Here is a 26,786-nt window from a genome sequence, read left to right on the forward strand (position 1 = left end):
TTGAACCCAGATGTGGTTACTCACACCTTCAGTCATTTTCCCTGGTACTTTGGAGGAGATAGAAGTAGTTATTTCCAAAATTTTCTCCATTTACTTTCTTCCTTGGTGCTGTTGTAATGGAGAGTGAGGTGGATTTTAGAAAAGAACCCACATTGTTCCTGGAATATCTCTGTCTGTCCACCACTTACGTGAATGCTGCTGGGATTCTTTTTTCCAAAACTTTAGTTATGTTTTGTTGACTCTACTAGGTTTTAGGAGAGAGAGGTTTGATCATGTGACTTAACTCTCCCATTTTATCCAAGAATAGAATCCCTGTTGTTTAAAATATATATATAAGGGCCTGGCTCCATGGAGTAGTGGTTAAGTTCATGCCCTCTGCTTTGTTGGCCTGGGTTCACTGGTCCGGATCCCAGGTGTGGACCTACACCACTCATCAGCCATTCTGTGGTGGCAACCCACATACAAAATAGAGGAAGATTGGCACAGATGTTACCTCAGGGCAAATCTTCCTCAGCAAAAAAATATATAAATATATATATTTATATATAAAGTAAACTCATTTTTTTGATATTAAAAATTATCTACAATATGCTCCCTGCTGGTATTTCCAACCCTTAGTTCCCTTAACTTCACACAAATCCTCTATCTTTGAAAACAAATCAACTTTCTCTTTTAAGATCATACCCTGAGTTTTCCAGTGGTAAAATTTTGTTTGGTCTTTTCTCATCTTTTAAAATGGGCTAAAGACTTGAAAAGACACTTCACCAAAGAAGATTATTGATGGCAAATAATCTCATGAAAGCTGCTCAGTATCATTAACGATCATGGAAAGGCAAATAAAGCCATAATGAGATCTCTTCCTACCCTGTAGAATGACTAAAATTAAAAAGACTGACCATATCAACTGGTGCCACGGATGTGGAGCAACTGGAACTCTCATAGAGTGCTGATGGGAATGTAAAATCATCCATCTACTTTGGAAAATAATTTGGTAGCTTCTTAAAAAGTTAAGCATATACCTACCATAGACCCAGCCATTCTACTCATAGATAATATATATTCACACAAAGACTTATCCATAAGTGTTTATAGCATAATAGCCCCAAACTGGAAGCAACTCAGTTTTATCTACAGGTAAATGGATGAACAAATTGTGGTATATTCCTACAATGAAATATTGCTCAACAATAAAAAGCAATGAATTTTCGCCATACACAACATAGATGGATCTCAGAATAATTGTGTCATGTAAAAGAAGCCAGACAAAGATTCAATTTATATGATATTATAGGAAATGTAAACTAACCTATAGGGGAGAAAAGAAGATTAGGGATTACTTGGGGACCTGGAGGTGGGCAAGGAGGGATGACAAAGTGACATGAGGACACTTTCAGGGGTGCTGGATTTGTTCATTGTCTTGACTGTGGTGATGGTTTCAAAGATCACTATGTTCGTCAAAACTCATCAGATTGTATACTTTATACTTTTTAAGTATGTGCAGTTAATTGTATGTCACTTATACCACAATAAATCTTTAAAAAAGAGTCCATATAATGTTTTATGATTTTATTAATATTCAATGTGTTTATTTTGCAATAAGCTGCTTACAATAAAGGAATAGTCTATTCGTGTATTACATGTGGTTGACCCTTGACTAAATCACTAATGCCACTAAATTCAGGCGTTTACAGAAGGCTTGCAACCCAATGTACAATCATCACAAACCTATTCTACAAATCACATCTTGTGTAGATAAGAGAGGACATTTTCCTTATGTGCGGTCAACATAAATGAATGTCATGTGAGATGTTAGTTTATTCAAGAGACAAAGCAGTTGATCTAGTTTATTTCCAGTGTCTGAAGTGAAAATCAAATAGCTACACTTGCTATTGATTCATAATTCACTGAAAAATACTATCATACCATCTGTTAAAAATTATCAGTTACATCTGTGTTTGCTTCATAGAAAAGAAAATCTAAGGAACCTTGATTTAAACAAGTAGGAGTTTGTTTTCATCACAAAACAAGTAACGAATGGTGGGTAAACGAAGACTGGTGCAGCTGTGATAGAATGCAATGCCAATCTTAGCACGGACTTCTTTCCTTTCGTGCTGCCACCCAGGCATGCAAGTTTAATCCTTATACTTACAGGATGGTTAGCAAACTCCTGATACCGTGTTGATCTTCCTCCTTGTGCCAACCTACTGTCCTTAACAGCACACCTTAGCTTTCCTGGAAAACCTGCACAGTAGAATTTTTCTTCCTATCCACTGACCGAATGTTGCACTCTTTTACGACATTATTTGTTTTTCTTTTCTTATTTTGGTTGCCTGAATCTCATTCCTTTATAAATAATCTTTTTTTGGTTATCTTCTCTGCAACTTTTGTGAATTTTTGAATTTTGAATTTAGTGCTGGAGTTCTGAACTTTCACAAGGATCTGCCCTTTATTTCACTCACCTTTGCCACTGCTTCATTTTCTGGACTTTGTCTTCTGTTGTGTCTTAAATTATTTTTTCTCCCCATCTTCTGTGTCCCCACTCTTCTAGAACATATATAGATGGTGGTTGCTTTGCTTGAACTGAATTTCAATATCCCTCCATTTTCTCTCATATTAGTCTGTTTGCTTTGATTTCTTCAACTTTGTGTCCCAGATTAGTAATCTTTTTCTTGGTCATGATTGCATTGTTTTTTAGCTTATCTCACTCTTTTTGTGAATTTCAGCATTTCCTTATTTCCCAGGAACGTTTTTCTCTCTGATTTACACATTATGTTAGCTGTACGTTCTTGATTCATAGAAGCAATAGCCCCTTAAATCACTCTGAAGATAAGAACTATTTTTAAAGAATCAAATTATTATTTGTTTTTAATGGCGGTTTAATTTAGAAACAATAAAAGTATGTATTTTAGATGTATAATTCAGTTAGTTTTAATGAATGTTTTCAGCCATATAACCATAGTCAGTCAAAATAGAGAACATTTCCATCACCGCGGAAATTTCTCTCCGGCCTTTCCAGTCAGCTGTCCTTGACTCCTGCAGAGCAAGCCTGCTGTGATTTCTCACCACTGCGGGCGGCTTTGCCTTTCCTATGAGTGGAATTACATATATAATATGCACTTTTGTATCCGTTTTTTTTTTCACTCAATAATAATTTTTAGATTCATCCACTTTTCACCAGTGTTAAAAGTTTGGTCCTTCTATTACTAATGATAATCCACTGCATATATACACTACTATTGGTAAATACATTCACCTTAATGGTGGATATTTGGATTGTTTCCAGTTTTGAGCTATTATGAATAATGCAGCCATGAACATTCATATAGTATAAATGATGTGTATGTTCACTTCTCTTGGGTAAAGATGCAACATAATTCAGATTGTTGGCAAAACACAGCCACCCACAACCCCACACTCATAGCTCTTAAACTCAGCTGGAAATAATAGGTAAATAAAAAATAACTAAATTCTATCTTTAAAAAAAAGTTTCTACAGGCAGAAACAACAACAACAAAACTTGGTTTTTTATGTGTAACCTAAGTGGAGGATATTGTAACTAAAGCTTGGTGCGTATGAGTGAGCTCATACAGTAAAATGGCAGACTATCACATAAATATTTTTTTCAATATTTTCAGCATCAACTGAGATATAAATGTTTAGTTTTGTCAGTTATGTTGCATTGCAGTTATACGTAAACATCTTGTGTGGAGAATGTAAGCTTTTGTAGTGTGTAGCAATAAGTGATGCAAACAGTGACGTGTCTGCCCGAGTGTGAGTACCATCGGGTCAGGACGTGCACACCTCCCTTTGGGTGGCAGCAAGTGTCCTTGGGCTGTAGGTTTTGCCTCCAGTGCATGGAGAACTTCTGACCAAGACTATGGATCCTGGGTGTTTTTTCCTGTCCAGCTTCCTAGTCCTCCCCCTACACCCTGTCTGTCAGAATGCTGTCACAGCAGGAGGCTGAGATGACCCACCAAAGAGTCCATCCAAGGTAACGCAGGGTGGAAAATGCTCCGGAAGGCAGAAGATATCAGCACACTTGTAGGTGGAAGTGCAGCTTTCTGGGCCCCTGAAGTTCTCTGCTGAGTCATGGTATAGGACTTTATTAGTACAGGAAATTCTGTATATTTCTTCTGTAATTGAGTAGATCGATTTTCCCCAAAGGCCAAAATTGTTGATTGTGTGTTGTGAGTGAGTGGGGTGTGCTTATCTTAAAGGTGCACAGAGGGGGCAAGTAGACTAGTAAACACTCTCTGCAAATGCAAAACCAACGAAGGAGATGAAGAACTCAAATGTATTACTTCTGGGCAAAGCTGATTTCATTTTTCAGTCTCGTGTCTTTTGTTGTGACCTCCTGAGTTCCCTCTCTCTTAGACTCCTACGTTCACACTAGGAGCCCCCACCCACCCACCCACCAAGGCAGTTAGTTCATTTTATTTAGACTGTATGTCTTGGGTTTTTCCTAGGGTTGTATTTCAGAGCTGTCTACATACGTAAGGGGGGTAGGTCTATTTTGTAAGCATTTCTTAATTATTTGCCTGTAGTTTTTCCTAGTCTTTGTACATTCTATGTTATTTGTTTTTCTATTCCCTCCCTAGACATTTCTTTTAAAATTTTCTTTTAAATTCTGCTTTTAGGTAGAGCTTTTCATTTTACCAAACCGCTTCCTTTTGCTTGTCATCTAAAGATTTCTACCAGTTGATCTGCTACAGAATTCTTCAGTGGTTTCCAATGCTGTTAAAAATCGGTTCCTTTAAAAGATAGATGTTTTCTGCCATTTTTAGTGATTTGGGCTGGGAGAGGAGGTAGGCAATTATCAGTTCACCATCTTCACTTAAATTTCTTGTACTGGTTCTTGTGTTTTATTCGTTTCTTTTAAAAAAAGTTCCTTGTTCATTTTATAAAGTAATGCACACTATCTACAGAAAATTTAGAAAATATGCTCAAGCAAGATGAATGACAGTTTTTTAAAAGATAAAACAGTGTATGTTTTCATAACTATCAACTATATTCAATTTTGTAATAAGGTTCCTTCAGTGACGGAAGGAACATTTGTTACTTAAATTTCAGAGAAACCGTTGTACACTAAAGCAAAAACTCTGAGTTCCAGCTTTATAAAGGCAAAAAGCTTGGTGCTATTGCTACTGAATTCTATTCACTGCAAAAGATAGATAGTTTTAGAGTCTGTTAAAAAAATAAGATTAGACGAGTTAAGTTTGTGTTTCGCTGTGTGAAATGGAAAAGTCGGAGTCGTTCTGCTTCACATGGAGAAGCTTAACAGACATGGGCCAAGTCTGACAGGGCTGCCACGTGATGCCCCTTAGCATGGATCCAGCCACGTTTGATCATCTGTCTCTGCCATGCTTTCCTGTGGCCACGATCATCCTGATTCGTCCGAGATGTCTGGATTGCCTAGAATTGCCAGGCGTCGTCTGTGGTGCTATCATGAGTACATATCAGCTGACCTTGTTCTTTTTGGTCAGGAAAGCCTTTGCTTTTCTGGAAGCACTCTTGATAAAATTGCCCTTACACATCCTTGGCCACACTTGTTGTATGATCACTCTTAGCTGCAAAAACCCTGGAAATCAAGTTCTTTGGTTTAACATCGAACTCCCTGAAACAAAACGAAGATATCGTTAAGGAAAATGGAGTGTGTGGCAGGCAATCGAGGCATCTGTGAGAGGACCTGGCATTTAGGTGGCTCACAGTAATGATCCCTGAGGGGCTGGATGCAATGGTCCATGCCCAGGCAGTCATAACTTTGTAGATCACCACGTGTCTCTAACTATGTACACATAGTAGAATACACCAACACGTTAGAAAGTATTTGCCTGAATAAGAATGGTGCTTTCGTTTCTCCATTTAGCCAGATGATGCTTCTCTCAACAGTACTACCCTGTCAGTTGGGTCCCAGGATGAAGAAGGGAGCTTTGCAGTTCCCAGAAGTGGCTCCATGGTAAGTCATCGCATGCCAAGACAACTGCATGTTAGGGCAAAAGTGCAAGTTGAAGGCAAGAATAAGCAATTTCTTCAAAACAGCTAGGAAAAACTTGAACTAAGATTGCAGGGAAACCACAGCTACCAATAGGCCTCCCAACCTTGTAACAATTAGGAAGAAGGAGAGGAGTGAATAGATCTCAGTTTAAAAGAGGACTCCATAAATTGATACCACTGTGGCCAGAGACCAAAGGTTGTTCTCTACGTGTATCAAGTATGAAGGAATTTGTTAACTTGGGTCCCATTGGCTGAGTTCACACAGATGAGCTGGCCTAACTCTGCTATCTTAACCCAGAGTCCTTTTACCAGCAGGATCCATGAACAACCCCTCATCATGATATTGAAGTCTTTCCACTATTGCCTGTATTTCCAGCCTCAGTTCTCACGACTCAGCCGTATGGCTTTCACTTCATCCAAATTCACTACTTGGCCTTGAGTAACAGAACCTGTACTTTTCTTTGTCAGATACTGTCGTCATTCCCTGTCTCACCGTCTCTGCTTGGAATCCTCATGGGGTGTGTCTGTGCAGGTGCCCTGGCAGGGAGGGTCGTGATGGATCAGAAGAAGCAAGAGACCCTGTTAGATGAAGCAGTGGTTCTCTGATGGCAACTTGGTGGACAGCACAAGATAGCACTTCAGGCAGACGGAGGGGACATATTCAAATGTCATTTTGGCACAGTAGTTTCTTGTCTGTTGTCAATTTTGAGACAAAGGGTAGTCGACATTCACGTGCATAACACATTCCCAGGATATCCCCATTGTTCAGGGAGATAATGCTATTAGCCCCATGTAAATGAGGTTTTCTCTTGTGTTTTTAGATTTTTGTTTATGGGGTTGTCTTGTTTTGTTTCACTGTGATCATATAAGAAACATAAAGTAATGTGAGTGACTTTTGCCAATGAGTCACTTATCAATAGCACTACAGGTTATGGCACAGATAGGCAAAGGGTTACCCACAATGCCTGACCTACTGGCTATAAGCTCAACTGTTACTTTCTCATTGAAGACCATGCATTGGACTGCAAATGAGTGGGAAAGTCTATCTTTTAGAGATTATCTCCTGTCCAACCAACTTATTGATGAAAACAAGTAAGTCATTCACAAACTCTGGTAAGTACTGGAAGTGAGGAGTCACCTGCAAAGGCCCCTCATGGTTGTGCTGTACCCTATGACCGGGGACTCCTGCTCTAAGGCCTTGCATAGGATCCTTTATTTTCCTTCTCAGCTGGTGGTACCCATGTGCCCAAGATGGGTCCCTAAATTTTAATCTTAACTCTATCTACCCTCTTCCCTCTATATGCTCGTCTCTGAGCTCTGTGGACTTTATCTTGTAAATAGTTCTAGACTATTTCTAGTTCCCTCTTTTCCTACAACTACGTCCTTAAAACAGAAACTCGTTGTCATCTTTCTGTATTGCTGAAGGAGCCCCCTAGGTGACCTCCCTAACTTTAGCTTACGCCCCTCAAACTCATCCTCCCCACAGCTGCAAACACTGATTTAGAATGCAAGTCTTGCTTACTGCCCACGGCGGTTCCCCCATACGTTGTAGTTAAGGTGAAAGCTCCTGACATGGCTGACCCCTTGTCTGCCTCTCTAGCTGATTTACCACCTAGGCATATGGTATGAGCCAACGACAAAGGACTGCGTGTGGTTTCATACACACACCAAGAAGAACTTGAAGCAGGATAGTTACACAATTGAGTTGCCAAAGAAGAGGAGGTCAGGTAGGCCTGTTTTCTAGGCTTTTCCATGGCAGTTCCAGGACCACAATTTTACTTCCAATAGACCAATGCTAGTCATGGTTTTCTATTTCTTCATTCTTTGCTGCCAGCCTCTCCACATCATTAGTTCACTGATTTGTTGATTCAGCACATCTTTACTGAGTATGTATTGTCTACAAACACAATTCTTTAAAGTTTAAGAGTGTAAGAGAAAGAAAATGATCTCATGTGGCAGTTATAGATAGAGCTTCCTGGGGTAAGTTGATCACTCCGATTTTGTTTTTGTTTTCTTTTTATTTTTCTGAAAACCGATTGAATGCTGGTAAACAACAGTTTGAGCAGGATTGAGACTAAGAAAAATCTCATTGGCACCAGTCTCCAACATGACTTACTTTGGATTGTTTGTTCCTCAGAATATCTTGACTTAAAAATGTTAAACAAATTAGTTAGTTGCTAGAGTAGCCGAGAGATGCCAACTGAACCCCTCCTGCACCTGTACTGAAATCATTCTAGACCTTCTTACCATGAGGGAGATACGTTTTAACTTCCCTGCTTCTTGGTTATAAGGAACCACAGGCATCCCAATTTGGTTCCCTAGTCTCTTCTAGATGGTGGGACTTCCAGGAATCCAGTGAAGCGGTGACAAGGGCTTCAGGAGTCCTGGCCATGGTGCCTGGAAGGGTAAATCTTGCCTGCCGGGGTACATTCTCAGGGCACTTTATGTGGTCCCTAAGACTTCAGAGGCTCCCAGCAACGTGGCTTATTGGAATTTACATTGTAGAATGGTGTAAACTAGATCATCTAACTTTATGTTTTCCAAAGGGGTAACCTTGGCTTGTCCAATACCGTTTTTTTTTTTTTTCAATCTTTCATCTTTTCTACACATTTGAAATGCACCTTTATGATAAGTGAAATCTTTATATATACGGAGTCTATCTTAATTACTGTGATGACCCTATCATTTGTGTTTTAGAATCTATTAAAGTTCACCCTCATTGTTCTGAATCAAAATTTCCTTTCCTCTTAGAAATTTTTGCATATATGTAAGGAAACTAAGTATTTTTCTTTTTCACAAAACACAGAAGTATGTTTTATACTTTACTTTCTGAAAATTCTTTTTTACTTCTAAGAATTTTTCATTTGATTTTGTATTTTGTGCAGATATCATCTGAAATACTGAAGATTTATTTACCCAATCTTTAAAATAGTTTTCATCTGTTTTTTTTTTGCATGTCGTATTAGACTGACTGCAATCACTTGTAACATTGAATAGTAATTATGAGGATCTTTGGATAAATTCTTGATTTTCTCATGAATTCTTCTAAGCTTCATCATTAAGTGGAATATTTGTTCTAGGTTTCTGAAGCTTATAGTTGCATTTATCTGGAGTGGAAGTTCAAGTATATCAAATGATTGTTCATCATCTATTAAAATGAATATATCGTTTTTCTTCTTTAAGCAATTACTTTAGGAAATTGCATTGACAGGTTTTTCCCATATTGAACTATAATTTCAATGCTTAGATAACCCCTCCTTATGTTATATTATTCTTTTATTACATTATGGAATATGATTTGCTACTATTTTAGCACTTTTAACTACTATTCTAATAACTGATGTTAGCATATATATATAATTTCTTTTTGTTGTTACCAGAGTTATGCTAATCTTGACACAAATTTGTTGAGAACTTTGAATCTTCATTGAATCTTTTTCTTAGTTTGGAGCCATTTATTAAACTTTGATGTAAATATATCTTCTATAAAATCTCATATATAAATTTTTATTGGCATTTGTTTATGAATCCTCCAAGTCCTGGCATCATTGTAGGCATAATGCTTTGGTTAATTTTTCAACGGCTATGGTTTAGGGGTTGTATTCCTTTCAATCCAAACCTGTATGAATTTTGGTAATGTGTATTTGTTCTAGCAAAACATCCGTTTCATGTACACTTTCAATATATGTTGTTATGTGTGTGTGTAGACACACACACATATATACAAATATATACACACAGTTATTTAGGTGTGTAATTTTTAGATTTTCTATGAAGGTAGCTATTATTCCTTTTTCATTCCTAAGATGTATGTTTTTTATCTCAATCAGAACTGTAAATACTTGTCTATATCGGCAGTATTTTTTAAGTCACTACCTTTAATTAATTAAGGCTAATTTTTCTATTGTATTAATTTACTTAATCTTTACTAATTTTTTTATTCATTCTGGATAATTTTTTCTAGTCTCTTAGTTTATAAACATATTTCATTTATTTTTAATCTTAAGAATTAATCTCTGAATAATACTTTGGTTATTGTGGATTTTTGGAATTCAATGCTCTCATTGTCTTTAACATTTAGTTTCTCATTTCAGGTGTGATTTAATTTTTAATCCAAGATGTCATTGGAATGCCTTTACATTCACATTTGGATAGATTTTGTAATTGTTATTATATTTTTTATTTCAAAATTGATTTTGCATTTGTCAGTGAATGTGGCTTATTGAAGTTCATCTCTGGGGAATTTGGCACAGTGATCTCAGGTGTAGAAGAAGAAAATGGGGAACGTCATTGTCTGCATTAGCTCCAGCACAGGCAGCTTTAGTTCAGAGAATTAGAACACATAGACTCACGCCATGAGAAAAGACCAAGCGGCCCGTCAGGAAGATCAGGGGCATCTTCTGAGTCAGTGAAGTTCTCCTGGAAGTAACGAACAGGGAAAAATGTTTGGTGTGGTGTTTCTTTAATGTGAAAGAAATATCAAATAGTCAAAGTCCAGTTTTAAGAGAACTCATACAGATAGTGCTAACCTTCTATAGTTTGGAACTTAAAATAATCATCCCCATCCTCCTCTCCAATCGCAGCGCAGTGTGATTTGGGCTGCAGAGCCAGCTCCTTCCTGTTGGAGCCCCAGGGTGAAGCTCTTGTGCTGCGACACACAGGGAAATGGCGGGATCCACTGCAGGTCCTACCAGTGGGAGTGGCATTATGTTTGAAATATATTAAAATCCTTAGTAAAAATGATGCTAGTGTTAATGTGTTCAATGGGTGAATGGATGTTTTAAAACTATGAATGCCAACACCTAGCCTCTTCACTGAACCGACTTCAAACCCCAAGGTCCATTTATTGGCAGGCTGATCTTCCTTTTTCACTTTTACCGTGTCATTCCTCTGCTTTAACGCATCAATGGTCTTGTTTGTTTTCACCCTTATGAGTCTGAGTCTCAACTCCTCTACCTTGCTTTTGAAACCTTCCGTAATTTGAGCTGACCCTCTTGACTAATGTGTATTTCTCATATTTTTTGAATACCTTGCCTCAACTCCTGGCAAACCAGTCTCTCCATAATCCTTGGGAGCGGAAATGCTTCAGATATTTCCATACCTGAAATTTATACTTCCATTTCTGGCCTGAATGCTTTGGCCCGCCTCCCCTGCCTTCCTAAGTCCTTTTCATCGTTCCTGGAGTTCCAGCGGAGGTTCAACCACCTCTTCAGTGAAACCTTCTGGGCAGCACCTCTTTCCTCTCCGTTACTCTCCAATAAACTCTTAGAATTGTAGAAATTAGCTCTTACCCGTGGATTGCTTGTCTTTTAAGAGTGTTCCATAACTGGTACTCTGTTCTCCTCATTATATATAGCTCCAGAGCAGAGATCACAATTTAAACTTCTGCTTCCTGGAAGAAAGTCCTGGAGTAATTTACATTGCAAAGAGCAGGCACTCATTCAGTACGATAGGCTGGCTGGAGGCCAGTTAAACCAGTGTAGCAGATGGACACTTCTGCACGTACAGATTAAGAAATTGACATGTAGTAGGTTTAAGCATCCCAAACGATCAGCTTGAAGCCGTACATAAATATCTTTCAATTTTCAGGAGGATTCTCTCCCATAAGTGAGTTATTTCAAAGTTTGATAAAGCATTTATTTGTGGGAAACTTAAGGAAACCACTAAAAAGTAGTCCACATCTTTTTAAGTGTATGCGTAATCTTTATTCTATAGCCTTAGTTTTTAGAGCCACCCAAAATCTGACTGGCAGTGAACGATAGGGCCCTAGACTAATTTTGTCTTTTCATTCTTCCACCGATTACATAATTGGGCATCTATGTTTTAATAATTGGCCGTATAGTCACATGTCATTTATACAAGAAGAAGTATGTCATCTCCTTTGAGACAAAATAGGAAGAAAACACGGGCTCAGAATTCGAGACTTCCTTGTGCAATTGATAATGTTACCGCACCAGGTTTGTTTTTGCCTGCTTGCTGGAAAGCCAAACACCAAGACGACGAGACTGCAGCAGAGAGAGTTACACACAGGGCAGCCATGTGAGGAAGCGAAAGCATGAGTCTCAAGTCTGCTTCCCCAAAAATAGGGACTCAGGGATATTTATGGGATGGAGGCAAGGTGGTCTGAAATGTGGAGAGAGGTGATTGGAGGTGAGGAGAGGTGAGGTAATGATGATCTGCGCAAGCGCGGTCAGACTCCACGCCTCCTCATAGGACGCACGTTCACAAAATGGCACATTAGCATGATCTGAGGGGGGAGTTTTTAGCCTCGATGTCAAAAGGTCGCCTATCAGACATCTGCGTGGGCCCGGTTGATGAGCTGGTGGTCTCAACCAGTCCGAAGTGGACAAGGAGTTCTAATTCCTGAAAAACAGCTCACACACCCACTACCGAGGTGACCCAGGCTCCGGGGAGATGTTGTCTATAGGAACCAAGTGGGAGTCAGATAGCATATTACCTACACAGCACAGTTATCGACGGGTGGGTTAAACAGCTGAAACCTATAATCAGTAATTGCAAAAAGGAAAAAACTTCAGTACCTAGATACTTAATCCTCAATGGCTGTTTGCCAGTTTCAATAGCACGTGATAAAGGATGTTCATGAAGCAGGTGTTCAGTGATTGCTAAATAAATATGAGAATAAAAGAAAAAACGTCAAGCTCTGGGGAAAAAAGAACAGACTTTATGTGTGAAGAACATATAAAAGATGAATGATGGAATATCAGGTTTTCACCCTCACACATATTCCCAGATGATAACTCCCACATTAAAATTTATGTTAGAAGAAATGGCATGATTTGTGTGTAAATTTTTCACTAGTACCCATCCAACCTGAAGCAGTAACTTGCTTCACAGGGCTCCACAAAAGTAGATACTCAACTTTTTTTTTTTTTGAGGAAGATTAGCCCTAACCTAACATCCATGCCCATCGTCCTCTACTTTATATGTAGGAGGCTGTCACAGCATGGCCTGATAAGCGGTGTGTAGGTCCATGCCCAGGATCTGATCTGGTGAACCTGGGCCACCAAAGCAGAGCACACAAACTTAACTGCTGCGCCACCAGGCCAGCCCCCTCAGCTTCTGATAATACTACAGGGGATTGCAGTGCTACGGCAGGATCTCAGTGAAGAAAGTAGGGAACTAATTAAGAGAGGAAACTGAACTAGAAAACATAATTTTTCAGTAGTTATTATCACACTGTATTTTGTAGTGAAGGAATTAATATGTTAACATAATAGTAGCTAACTCTTATATAGTTCTCACTGTCTACCAGATATTGTTCCATGTGACTATACGGGGTAAGTCATTTAAAATTCATAATCATTCTTTGAAATATGCTCTATTATCTTCTTCTTTTGACAGATTAGGAGACTAAGCACTAGAGAGTTCTAGTAATTTGCTTAAAGTTGCACAGTAAGTGGTAGAGGCAGGATTCGAATCCAAGCAGTCTGGCTCCAGCGTTCCTGTGTTAACCATCTAGCTATATCATGACTTCGAGTTCATAACCAAAATGTGGGACCAACCGCATCGAGAATGACAGTTACCGTAACTGTCGAACTATGTCTTGTCAAGCATCGTCATTCTACATATTAGGAAAGGGATGAGCAACAAATATTTAAGAGCCAAGAAGACATGGTTATTTTGAACTTGACTTAGTTCTCTTTTGAGAAACCTGTGTGAGTGTACAGGTCTGAACTGAATGAAGAAACAAAGAAATCAGATGCAGGTCCTTTATGACGTCAAGAATTGCTTTTCAGTGAAATGAATTCTTGTGCCCTGCAGAACATAAATCAGCTTCAAATGTCAGGTGGACTGTATTTATAGTAAAATGTTTTGTGTTCATCTTCCTTTGTTTCATAGTCTATCCTTGAGACTATTCCAGATATACGAGCTCATGCCAATGGTTTGGTGGACCCTGGACAGTCCGTTCAGAATGCACTGAGTGGTGAGTGACACAGCCTCCTAGAACTTAAGCTGGGTTGTCTCGCTTTTGTGCTGGCACTAGATACAGTTAGCAGTGAATTTCTAAAAGCAGAGCGTAAGTGTGTTTTTCTCCACATTTGATTCCATCACTCCAGCACTCACTCTGCCCACTCACCTCCAAACACCCCATTCTGTCACACCAGACACAATTAATTGAGCCAAACTGGAAGCAGAATCTTTTCCTCCTTCACCACTGCCATGTCATTTAGAACCTATTCACTTGTCTTTGACGTGGGGCCTCTTTCACAAGTAATCTGGATCTGCTTAAAAGTTGCAGCAGGCCAGGAAGTAGGCCACTTCCTCGAATCTCTAATCGTGCTCAAGTAGATGCAGAAGCAGATGAGATTGTGACATACAAGGTGACAGGGGTGGCTGTTAACTGGACCTCTTCCACTTGAGAAGTTGGCGCTCTACATGGGCTCAGTATGGCGTCTCGAATCCTCCTTGTAGGAAACAGACCTCTTAAGGCCACACTTTTGTGATTCTTCAAAGTTTCCTCTAAATATGTGCACCCTTCTCATATGCAACAGAACCCCATACTTTCAGCCTTAGCTTCAAAATTCAAATAAGTTGGGGTGATGAAAATGTTCTAAAATTGATTAATGGTTTCACAACTCTGGGAACATGCCAAAAACTGTTGACTTGTACACTTTTAAATAGTGAATTGTAGGCATGTGGATTACATCTTAATAAACCAAAAAAAAAAAAAAGAAAGTCAAAGAGAAAGGATTTGCCAGAAGTTATTCCACATCATTCTATTTGCTGCCACACTGTTATTCAGTTCCAATCATGCCCCTAAAAGACTGAAGTCTACTTGGAGTAGTCTGGTGGTTTGGCATCTGCCTATGTAATCACTACTCTCCAAGAATCTGTCCGTAGCCCCTTCAGAAGTTGGAGGATTATTCAACGATTAACCTTCCTCTGCCTCGAGTGCGAGCCTGTGTGTGAGTGAAAGGCATCGCTCTGCCCTCCTATTCTCTCAGTTCTTGCTGTGTCCACTTACGGTGTTTTTGATTAGCATTACTGTTTGGAATTTGAAATTTGTTGCTTTACAGATTTCTCCATTTACCTTTTAAGGTAAGATTAATTAGGTCTCTATTATGTCTGTCTTTTGTTCCTTTTGTTCTATGTGGTTGTTCTTTAGTCACAGTCTACAGAAGAGGTTAAAGAGATGAAGTTGTTTTCTTTGTAATCAAATAGCTCTTTTCACAACATATGCATAATTTTGCCAGGCAATGAAACAAGATGGCAAGCCAAAATCGTAGTGAGAAGTCACATTTTAGGATTACTCAAATGATGTCACTTGTTTTTTGGTCAAAGAATCTGAATTGCCTTAATTTCAAACTATTTGAGGAAAACATTTATGGGAGACGTCCCTTGTCACCTAGTCAGCTCTTTCCTGATGTCTGTCATCCTAGAGCAGTAACAATACCAACTCACAGGAATTTGCATTTATTTGCTCGAACAAACCTAGTGATGAAGTCCAAATTGAATTTGAACAAATCTTAGGAGGTGCAGTTCTGCAGTTTGGGGGAAAAACCAAGAGGAGTGAAAGTCGGCAGGAATCCTAGTGTCGACTCCACCTTTTCTTCCTCTGCTTTAAGCTTCTGCTTCCCAAGGAGCAGCAACAGTGGGTCTAGATGGACTTAATGTTAATATGATAAGAATATATAGAAATATCCCTTTTTTAGACTTTCCTTTAAGAATCCTCAGTGCTGTTCATGAGACATAAAAATCTAAAATTAAAACATCAGTTTAAATAGAAAGTTTGGGTAACGATGGTAGAGATTTGTTCTTAGGCAGTCTGATGATACCACATTATTGTCTAGTTGAAATCATTCTGGGGGGTCTGATGCTTTTCCTTGCACGGAAAAATTCTAATGTGCTTATGGATTAACTGGTAAATATTTTGTACTTATTTTATAGTAAATAGTTTTGACTGATTAAATGGCATATTAAATATTCTATATCCCTTGTTTTTTAGATGATGATTATCTGGAAAAGAGCATTCCACCAGAAGCTGAAGAGCTGTCCTTTGAAGTATCTTATTCAGAAATGGTTACAGAGGCTTCAAAAAGGAATAAACTTAAGAAGTCAGATTTTAAGAAAGAAGACTATGTTTTAACTGTGAGTAAAACCTTTCATGATTATTCTACTGTCTTTCTGTGACTTCTCCATGGGACGAACTAGGATTTAAAAAAAATTTTTTTATGTGTACACAAGGGGATGGGGAGAGGCCAGGCATCAGTGTTGCATAACACTGATGGGGGCACCATTTCGTGTGCCGTGCACGGTCTGCCTGGCTGTACCTGGCAGCCCGTGGTTGAGGAAGAGTTGAGAGGGTGTATGCTTGAATACTGTCTTATAGATGAAATAGGATTTCCACCTGGCTCGTGTGCTGTCATGCACTTTATATCCTTACTTTACTTGGTGCAGACTCTGTCTAACTCCTTGTGCTCTAGAAGCCACATATGAGAATGGGATACCGCAGAAAGTTACAGGCATAACAAGGAGAAGCGAGAGCTTATAAAACAGACACTAAAAATTCATCAGAAACAAATTTAAGAATTTATAATATTATTATGGACTGTGCAAGTAGAGCTCCATACTTGATGACCCTGAAGGCCTCATTATATATATCCAGGATGTTGCACCCTGAAAGCCCACTGCAGCGACTCTGTCACATTGACCTCTTTGCTACTCAATAAACGCCTTTGCGAGGCGTTCATGCTGTGGAGCCCTGAGTATTCTGTGCTGATCAGCGCTGGGGGCTTAGACAGTTTCAGAGCTAAAGGAACAAGTCATTGAGAACCAGACAGAGTCTTTGTCCCAGGTGGCCTGCACTGTTCCCGGGCAAACACCCCATGATGGAGCAGAAGAGGAGGCCAGGGCAAGAACCCCGCCACTCGCTGAGTGTCTTCCAGGGGCCTGACGCTGCACTGGGAGTTCTGGTTCTAATCACCCTAGTGATTGCTCGCATTTCACGGCTGAGAAAACTGAGGCCCAAAGAAGCCAAGTAATGTGTCCACAGCCCCATATCCGAAGCTCCTGCCAGCGAGAGGCAGAAACAGGACTAACCTACGTGTGCGTCAGTCTCCAAACCCCTTCTGGGCCCTGAGCAGCATCTGTGTTGGGGACCACAGTGGCATTCTGGGGCAGAAGAGGGAGTGCAGTGGGCCTCTGGCTTCAGGGGGAGTCCCTCTGGATCTGTAGAGAGAGCTGTCCAAGAGCGGATGCTGCCCCCACCCCCAAGGTTTGGCTCAGCAGGGGTGCAGGTCAGACTCCCATGGAGGATTTTGCGTAGCGTTTAGCACACGGTAAGTGCTCAATAAATGATGGCAGTTTTTGTTTATATTGTTGTTGTTAAGTGTTACTGTTATGTGGGACCTTGGTCTGAGAAAGAAGATAAAATTAATTGTTTAACAGCACAAGGTATGTCCCAAACCACATCCTACATTTTGCTGTTTTACTTTTAAATACTTGGAGTTCCAAGGAACAATTGTTGAATGAATGAATGAATGAATGAATGAGTGAATTGGTGGATGGTTTAAAAACCCCAAGGAAGCTCTAACTTAGGGGACCCCTCTGGAGAATGTGTACTTACAGCTTTGTAATTTAAATAACTATGGGATTTTTCTACTTTAGCCTTTTTTCAGTACTAGATTTTCTTTCTTTTGTTATCAAGGTAACACTGGTTTATATCATTATGTAAATTTGAGCCATACATCATTATATTTTGATTTCTGTGTGGACTACATCATGTTCACCACCCAAAGACTAACTACCATCCATCACCATATACATGTGCCCTATCACCCCTTTCTCCCCCCTCGCTCCCCCCTTCCCCTCTGGTAACCACGAGTCTACTCTCTGTGTGGGTTTGTTTGTTGTTGTTGTTTTTATCTTCTACTTATGAGTGAAATCATATGGTCTTTGACTTTCTCCCTCTGACTTATTTCATTTGGCATAATACCCTAAGGTCCATCCATGTTGTCACAAATGGCTGGATTTCATCGTTTCTTATGGCTGAGTAGTATTCCGTTGTATATCTATCCCACATCTTCTTTACCCATTCGTCCCTTGATGGGCATTTAGGTTGTTTCCAAGTCTTTGTGAATAATGCTGCAGTGAGCACAGGGGTGCATATATCTTCATGCATTTGTGTTTTCGTGTTCTTTGGGTAAATACCCAGCAGTGGAATAGCTGGATCATATGGTAGATCTATTCTTAATTTTTTGAGGACTCTCCATATTATTTCCCATAGTGTCTGCATCAGTTTACATTCCCCCCAGCAGTGTACGAGAGTTCCCGTCTCTCCACATCCTCTCCATCATTTCTTGTTTCTTGTCTCATTAATAATAGCCGTTCCTATGTGCATGAGGTGATATCGCACTGTAGTTTTGATTTGTATTTCCCTGATAATTAGTGATGTTGAACATCTTTTCATGTGCCTGTTGGCCTTCTGTGTATCTTCTTTGGAAAAAATGTTCAGATCTTTTGCCCATTTCTTAATTGGGTTGTTACTTTTTTTGTTAATGAGATGTATGAGTTCTCTGTATATTTTGGATATTAACCTCTTATCTGATATATGGTTTGCAAATATCTTCTCCCAATTGTTAGGTTGTCTTTTTGTTTTGTTGATGGTTTCCTTTGCTGTGCAGAAGCTTTTTAGTTTGATGTAGTCCCACTTGTTCATTTTTTCTTTTGTTTCCCTTGCCCAGTCAGACATGGTACTTGAAAATATGCTGCTAGGACCAATGTCAAAGAGCGTACTGCCTGTGTTTTCTTCTAGAAGTTTCATGGTTTCAGGTCTTATATTCAAGTCTTTAATCCATTTTGAGTTGATTTTTGTGCATGGTGTAAGATAATGGTCTACCTCATTCTTTTGCATGTCGCTGTCCAGTTTTCCCAACACCATTTATTGAAGAGACTCTCCTTTCTCCATCGTATGCTCTTGGCTCCCTTGTCGAATATTAGCTGTCCATAAAGGTGTGGGTTTCTTTCTGGGCTCTCGATTCTGTTCCATTGATCTGTGTGTCTGTTTTTGTGCCAGTACCATGCTGTTTTGGTTACTATGGCTTTGTAGTATATTTTGAAATCAGGGAGTGTGATACTTCCAGCTTTGTTCTTTTTTCTTAGAATTCCTTTGGCTACTTGGAGTCTTTTGTTGTTCTATATAAATTTTAGGACTCTTTGTTCTATTTCTGTGAAAAAGGTCCTTGGGACTTTGGTAGGGATTGCGTTGAATCTGTAGATTGCTTTAGGAAGTATGGATTCTAACTATGTTAATTCTTCCAATCCAAGAGCACGGAATGTCTTTCCATTTCTTTGTTCTTCCTCAATTTCTTTGAACAAAGTCTTCAGTATACAGATCTTTCACCTCTTTGGTTAGATTTATTCTTAGGCATTTTATTCTTTTTGTTGCAATTGTAAATGAGATATATTCTCAATTTCTTTTTCTGCTACTTTGCTGTTAGTGTATAGAAATGCAACTGATTTTTGTATGTTGCTTTTGTATGCTTCAACTTTACTGTTTTCATTTATTATTTCTAATAGATTTTTGATGGATTGTTTAGGGTTTTCTATATATAAAATCATATCGTCTGCAAATGGTGACAGTTTTCCTTTCCAAAATACCAGGTTTTCTGAAAACAAAGTATTTGTTATATACTTTATGTATATATATATTTATATATACTACTTATATTTTTTGTTTTACTTATATGTTAATTATATATTACGCTTGTATAGTACTTATATTCTACTATTATTATATATAGTACTTATATTAATAATTGTGTATTATATAAGAACCAGCTCTTGCTTTTAAAAGGTCTTACTTCTTATAGTCTTCACAATATTTTAGGATTGTTGAGGGTTTTTTGTCGTTTTAGTATATTTTGTTTTCTAGTGTGGAAATGTAGAATAGTAATATCATTGTCTTCAAAATGATAGTAGGGTTTTTTGGCCTGTTCTGTGCATTTTCCTTCTTTAAGAATATTTGGCATCATCTAAATTTGATTTTTAAGGTAGACTGACTGCTGTCTCCGCAAGCATGTGCAATCCATTTCAACTGGACGTTACTTACAGTCTTTTGACGTAGGCAGAAGAGAGTAGATGAGGCCTGGTATAAGGATTGACATCTCCCCCAAAAAAGCTATGTCAGAAGTTCTCCTGGGAGTCCTTGGATGATGTGCCGTGTATGCGTGTCTCATGCATGCCGTGGTATGTCCATTCCGTGTGATGCCTGGGAGGTGTGTTTCTGACAATACAGAGTGTTCCTTGGAAGAAAGCAGTTTTCACAGTTGTGATGGCAATGTCCAGTATGCTTCAGACCACGGTTTGGTTCTAATTCAGATAGTAGTGATCTGCAGATGTTCTAAGAATCGTATTCATAATCTTTCTACGATGAAGCATGTTCCTCAGAGATTTTTTGCAAATAGCATGTCTTGCTGTACAGGTTTAGAATGTCCAGGTGGCATGTGAATGAAGGTATAATAATTTTCCTTTGCCATAACAAATAAATATCCTCAATATGTATTTTAGAAATTTATTGTTCAGAAAACCAGATTTGGCCTAACTGAAGCAGGAGATCTGTCTACTGAAGACATGAAGAAAATCCGCCATCTCTCTCTCATTGAATTGACGGCCTTTTTTGATGCCTTTGGAATTCAACTGAAAAGAAACAAATCAGAGAAAGTAAAAGGGCGAGGTAATTAAGAAGAGTGATTTCCTCTGATTTTAACCCTTTGACATATTGGAATAAGATAGTGCTTTTCTGATTCTTTTTTCTATCTCGACTATTTTCCAATGAAGACAATGGGATTTTTGGAGTTCCACTTACAATCCTACTGGACAATGACCGAAAGAAGGACCCTGGAGTGAAAGTTCCCCTTGTATTACAAAAAGTGAGTAGAATGCAAATGAATGGGGAATTAGCAGAGCCTGCAATTTGCTATTTGTAAACCGGCTGAGGAATTTCCTCTTGATTTAAAGATGCTACAGCCCTGTTAGGACTCAGGCCCTTGGCCATTTTCAGTTTTCCTCCTTGCATCCCTGTAATACCGGACAAGCACATGCACCAGTTGCCTTGCTGTGAACTTTTGGGGCCCGGTGCACTGTCTCACCACAAGCATCCCGTGATGGGGCACCGATGCTCTACTGCATGGCTCCCTTCAGTTAGATTTTCTCCAACTTTTTAAAAATGTTACTTATGTGTATGTCTGTGTTTGTATGTGTTTTTGTTTATTCTATCTGGGGTAAAAGATGACTATTAATTCTCAGCAATCCACTTACTGATCATACAAGTATTTGCTGAGATATATAATAGGTTGGGAGTTTTAAAATGTGTATGTGCAATCATTTAAATGAATTTTCCAAAAACAAGCTTAATAAATTCTAAAACTCAGCTTATTCTGGTGGTTTTTTAGGCATAATTAGGAAGATAGGACACATTCAGACAAAGAAGATTTTTTTGTTTGGGAAGTTTTGACAGTGATATAATCTGAATTATCGTATGCTAATATCTCTGTGACCACCACTAGGGAATGGCTCATTTGCTTTTATGTCACATTTTTATTGCCAACAATTTACACTGGTTTACCTAAATACGCATTTATTCAACAGTGACATCCAGTGGCACAATTAAAATTTCAAGCCCTAACTACAAATCTTGCTGAATTTTAAATGTTACGTAAAAATATTGACTGAGGAAACATGTACTTACTTATTCAAAACATGTACTCACTTATTCACAGTAACAATTCTACCTCTCTTTACTGTCTTCCTAAATTTTGCTACCAGTACCTCAGATTGAGCTCCTCAAATCAGGGATTAGTTTGGCTGCCCATGGGAGCAGGGAGGATGGCCCCAGAGACCCAGAGCATGCCGGCGACGGGCCAGTGTGCACAGGAGGCTTCTGTAGGGCATCTCCCCGCTCAGGGCTGCGCCGGCCAGGGCCAGCCATCTCCTCTCACTTGTAGTCAGCCCTGAGCAGCCCAAGGAGGTCAGTGTTATCATCTCCTGTCCATGGATGAGGCCACTGAGGCGTGGCAGGATGAGATCACTTACCCAAGACATGTAGCCGCAAGAGGTAATGCCAAAAGGAGCAGAGTCGCAATCCAGTGACAACGTTTGTGGTGACTCTTAGGTTCTTCCCTTCCTTCAATTAGAACCAGAATTATGCCCTTTGTCCTGTATGGAAAAGACAGAGTTTGAAGAAAATGCATAAAAATCTAAGACTAAGAAGATGCAACACGTGAATTTATATTATTATATAGATGCAAAAACCTAGCACAGAACTCAGCAAATGGAAGGTGCACAGTAAGTGCTGGTTAAACCGCATCTGGATGTATATATGCAAGCAACTCAGTAAGTGCTGTCCATTGTTACTGCCAACGTGAAGCGTTCCTCGTTTAAGACAGCTTGAAGTATTACTCTCCTCTCCTGTGGGAGAAGCTTTTCTTCCTCCTAAATATCTATTTCTCTTCATACCTACAAGAACTATCTTAGTTCCATCATTTCTTGAAGGGAAAATCATTTCTTGAAGGGAAAATACCAAGAACTCTGGATCCTGCTCTTGCTGTGTGAACTGGGCAAGTCATTTCTCCTTTCCACGCCTTAGTCTCCTTGGCAGTGGAGTGAGGGTACTGAGAGCACCTGCCTCATAGGGTTATTGTGAGGGTTGATTGAGTACATGTATGTGAAGTGCTGAGGCTCAGATCTGAAGCACAATAAGTGCACAATACGTGTTAGTGTTTATTATTATTTTAACACCATTATCACCACCATGAGAGCTCACGAGAGCTAGAAACATTTACAATTTCTAATTCCTTGGTCAGATTTCTAGAATTCCTTTAGTTTCTTAACCAGAGAGGTTGCAACTAATGGTAGTAAATTTAGAATCTTTTCCTACTGGTCGGTCTGCAGAGAGAGACGTAGTAACCCACTCTTAAAACAGTTAAGTGGGGAGTATGGTGTGAGCACAGCTCGGGAGAGTTGGGGCCGTTACTTTTGAGCTTGGTCCTGGGAAAGTGATATAACAGCTCTGAGGCCCCACTTCCTCATTTGCAAACTGGAGGCCAATGCGAACCTCGTCGGGTGGCTGTGAGCCTTTCCCACAGTGTTCCAGTACCAGGCACGTAGACATGCTTGGTAATTTATCAATTGTGGTCATCATCAGTGTTATTTCAGATGTTTGTGATCATAAGGAACTATTTATTTTTGTAATATATCATTGCTTTCTAGTTTTTTGAGAAAGTTGAGGAGTCGGGTCTGGAATCTGAAGGAATTTTTCGACTTTCAGGATGTACTGCCAAAGTCAAGGTACCGAACGCTTCTCTCTTCCTCGTTAGAGTTCTAAGCCAGCTAGACCCAGTCCACGTCAGCCTCGGGTATCGAATCCTTTGTTGTCGTTGTAGGTATTATCACTTGGTCTTGTCAGTATTCCTCAATACCTATGATTAAATGGTGTTCCGTGATCCTGAATCGTGTATCCTTTTAAATTGAAACAACATAAATAAAAAAGACAACAACAAAATAACACATCGATTCACCATCAAAAACTGCTGCTTGGGGCTGGTCCGGTGGGGTAGTGGTTGAGTTTGCAAGCTCTGCTTCAGTGGCCTGGGGTTTGCAGGTTCGGATCCCAGGTGCAGACAGACCTACGCACCACCCGTCCAGCCATGCCATGGCAGTGTCCCATATACCAAAGTGAGGAAGATGGGGACCAATGTAAGCTCCTCACCAAAACAAAAAACAAAAAACCCACAAAACTGCTGCTTGTGGGGGCTGGCTTGGTGGCGTAGTGGTTGGATTTGCACCCTCCGCTTCGGTGGCCTGGGATTCACAGATTCAGATCCTGAGCACAGACCTACACACGACTCACCAGCCATGCTGTGGCAGCATCCCACATACAAAATAGAGGAAGATTGGCACAGATGTTAGCTCAGGGCCAATCTTCCTCACCAAAAGAAACAAACAAACAAAAAACCCTGCTGCTTGTCTTTAGTTTGGAAAAGTTAAAATGTCCCATCATTGTCTTGGGGTTAAACACTTTTGTTTGCTGTGTTCCTCTCAGTCATGGAATTCACTAAGCCAATATTAGCTGAGCCCTTTTTTCCATTATCAGTTGCTTTAAACTTAGAAACATTTTTTGGCCCCACTTTTACTGAAAGGCCTTATGCGGATTTGTAGGAATGGCCGTAACCACTAGAATACTCACTCAGCAGTTCTAAGCAGTTCCATTTAAGGTAACGTTGGTTTCTACGTGTAAAACCACCCGTGCAATGTGATCCTTTTACTTTGCTTTCTTACTTCTATGTGGTGGCAAACTCTACAGCACAGTAAGGAAAGAATCTTTAGAAAGAAAAGCTTTCTCATAAATTTCTCTAAGATACCACTGATGGGTATCCACGATGAAGAGTTCTTCCCTGGCAGACATGAAAACCTGAGCAGTTCTAAATGAGGCATCTTTGAGAAACAAGTCTCAGAGTAAGGGAAAAGTGCACTTGGTTGTATTTAGAATTATTAAAAGGAGATGTGTGGAGGCAGAAAAGCATCTCTTCATTAATTCATTTTGGCACATGTTTTGGGAAATTCTATTTGTATCAGAAGTCTCAGAGTTTTTATATAGCAGTGGGATGGGGTGTTTTTCTAGGTGGAAACAGGATAGATAGGTTGTGTGTATTGGAATCCTCAGAAAGCAGATGCTGGAATGGGGTTAGGAGAAAGGGTCGCTGGGGGATAGGGCTTCTGAAGGATAAAGGAGAGGAAGCAGGACTGGGCAGGCCGAGCCTCAGACCACAGGCAGGACTGCTGGGTAGCCCTGGGCGGGGTGGGCCGGCCCAGGCCTCCACGCGGCACGAGTCATTGCTGGGGCTTCCTGTGAAGAGGTGATGAGGCAGAAGAGAAGGTGCTGACATGCACTCAGCTACCTGGGTTGTCTGCGGATGGACAGCACGCCCTCTTTTGAAGGGAGATCTGAGCAGTGCACCGCCCTGCAGAGGCAGAAGGATTGGGGCACTGAGGGGCTGTGACTTCCCTGGGAGCCGACATCGCTCACGCTGGCATAAGTTCGTTTGGAAGGGAGGAAAACTCTAATGCCTCCTTTAGACTCTTACTTTCTAAAATGAATCTGCTTTTTGTCTCAGGTTCTCGTAGGTATGGTTGCTGTATATACTTCTGAGTAGATGTGGCCTAAATCTGAGGGTGGAAGCTCTCGCTAGTTTTGGTTAAATCTTGGGTTAAATCTGTAGAGTCAGAGAACCAAAATGAAGTCAGAGAAATGAATTTCCTGAGCAGAATTAGACTCCATCCCTCTGAACGTCCTTCCATAGTCGGCAAGCTGTATGTGCATGTATTTTTACTGGCTTCTGTGTGTGTGAAAAGCATAATGAGTATGATGTAAAATTCTCTTTTTCAAAATTATCAAAAGGAGAAAACATCACACGACATATCTTGTTGCATGAAATTTAAAATCATAGCAGAAGTTACTTTTCTTTAGCTAATCTTCGACTGAAAATGCTTATCAAAGGCTAATAACTCCTTCCAAGTGTTCTTCTAGGCACGTGCGCTCCTGCACCACGTATTGGGAAAGGCCCTTTCCTCCCCTATCAGATTTCTATAGTTTCAGCCTATTTATTCCATCTCTTGTTAGTGCAAAAAATGTAATCCAGATGTTTTCATGGTGGGAGCCCCAGCAAGCCAGTGTGAAAGGAATCTGGGCCAGTGAATAGAAACAGGGGATATTGCCGTTAGAAAGATGTTGTAACTTGATATATTAAAGGGGTCTTTATTTTTTCTCCGTTGTTCAAACTTTAAACTTTTTTCGTTTTCTGTAATTTGATCTGTTAGACTATTTTTTCAAGGAATGTGGTTAGGGAAAGAAAGTTAAAAAAAACCCTCCATTATAGTCATCCTCAAACTGTGCCAAGTGGATGACACTGACATTAGTGTCTCGTTGTGCACAGTCCGGCCGGGTCTGTGCTCGGGGCCTGGAAGGACGGCAGGGCAGCAGCCTGAGGGGACGCTGCTGGTTTCGCCAACGGGGCGCACAGCAGCGGAGCCCATTCCTGTGTGCGAGGCCGCAGACCATTTGGAAGCAATTCAGCGCTTTGGTGTTTTCAGTAATTTTCTTTTCCAAAATGACAGAAATTTGAGTCAACACTAGGGAATGTATTTTACGGAGGAAGGCAGACTGTTTGCCGTGCGAGAGTTTCTTTTTTGACTTGTTTCAATTATTCTGAGGCCACGTTAAACATTTTATAATTACGTTACCTGCTCTGCTGGTTTCCCTTCCTGAGCCGGCTTTGGAAGCTGAAGGTGGGTCATTTTTATAAAACTACCTCAGAAATAGAAGCAGGCTGTATATTTGCTCACAGGAGATTTAAGGACATGGCTTCTGACCCTTGCCTAGTGTTCTCATTAATACTGGACAGAAAACGTGACTTCTTTAATCTTTAAATGCTCCCTGTCTTTGGCCAGGTAAAGTCAATGCCTGGTTTATGTGGTTTCACATTTGGGACCATGGAAATGTCAGCTCTGCTCCTACGGTGCACAATCTGCTCTGGTCGAAACCAAGAGAGGACATTCTTTCTCTCAGTCTTGTTTTATACTGGCCATCTAGACAAGATGAAGTGCTATCATTACCCAGATATCCACACCACATACGCATGGGGTTCCCACAGTAATAATACTAAAGGTTCTAAGAGACCAAGAGGAGGGGGGAGTAAAGAGCAGCCGGCATTTACTGAGCGCTTACTGTACGGCAGGTACTGCACCCTAGCGTTAGTTATATTATCCGATTTAAT

The 26,786-nt window shown here is 39.9% G+C and overlaps 1 protein-coding gene across 6 annotated transcripts in view; it reads left to right on the top strand.

The window, feature by feature from the left end:
* ARHGAP28 (Rho GTPase activating protein 28) overlaps positions 1 to 26,786 on the top strand; it is a 188,450-nt gene that overhangs the window by 123,943 nt on the left and 37,721 nt on the right. For 3 of the 6 annotated variants that reach the window (XM_005612712.4, XM_023647422.2, XM_070220559.1), the window contains exons 5-10: positions 5,867 to 5,956; positions 13,855 to 13,939; positions 15,962 to 16,104; positions 20,524 to 20,689; positions 20,794 to 20,885; positions 23,224 to 23,301. In XM_005612712.4, coding sequence (XP_005612769.3) covers positions 5,867 to 5,956; positions 13,855 to 13,939; positions 15,962 to 16,104; positions 20,524 to 20,689; positions 20,794 to 20,885; positions 23,224 to 23,301 — 654 coding nt within the window. The remainder of the gene's footprint in view (positions 1 to 5,866; positions 5,957 to 13,854; positions 13,940 to 15,961; positions 16,105 to 20,523; positions 20,690 to 20,793; positions 20,886 to 23,223; positions 23,302 to 26,786) is intronic. The other 3 variants (XM_070220560.1, XM_005612713.4, XM_070220561.1) reach the window with 3 other exon arrangements.

This window comes from Equus caballus, chromosome 8, assembly GCF_041296265.1.
Source record: "Equus caballus isolate H_3958 breed thoroughbred chromosome 8, TB-T2T, whole genome shotgun sequence".
In the NCBI taxonomy this organism is placed as follows: Eukaryota; Metazoa; Chordata; class Mammalia; order Perissodactyla; family Equidae; genus Equus; species Equus caballus.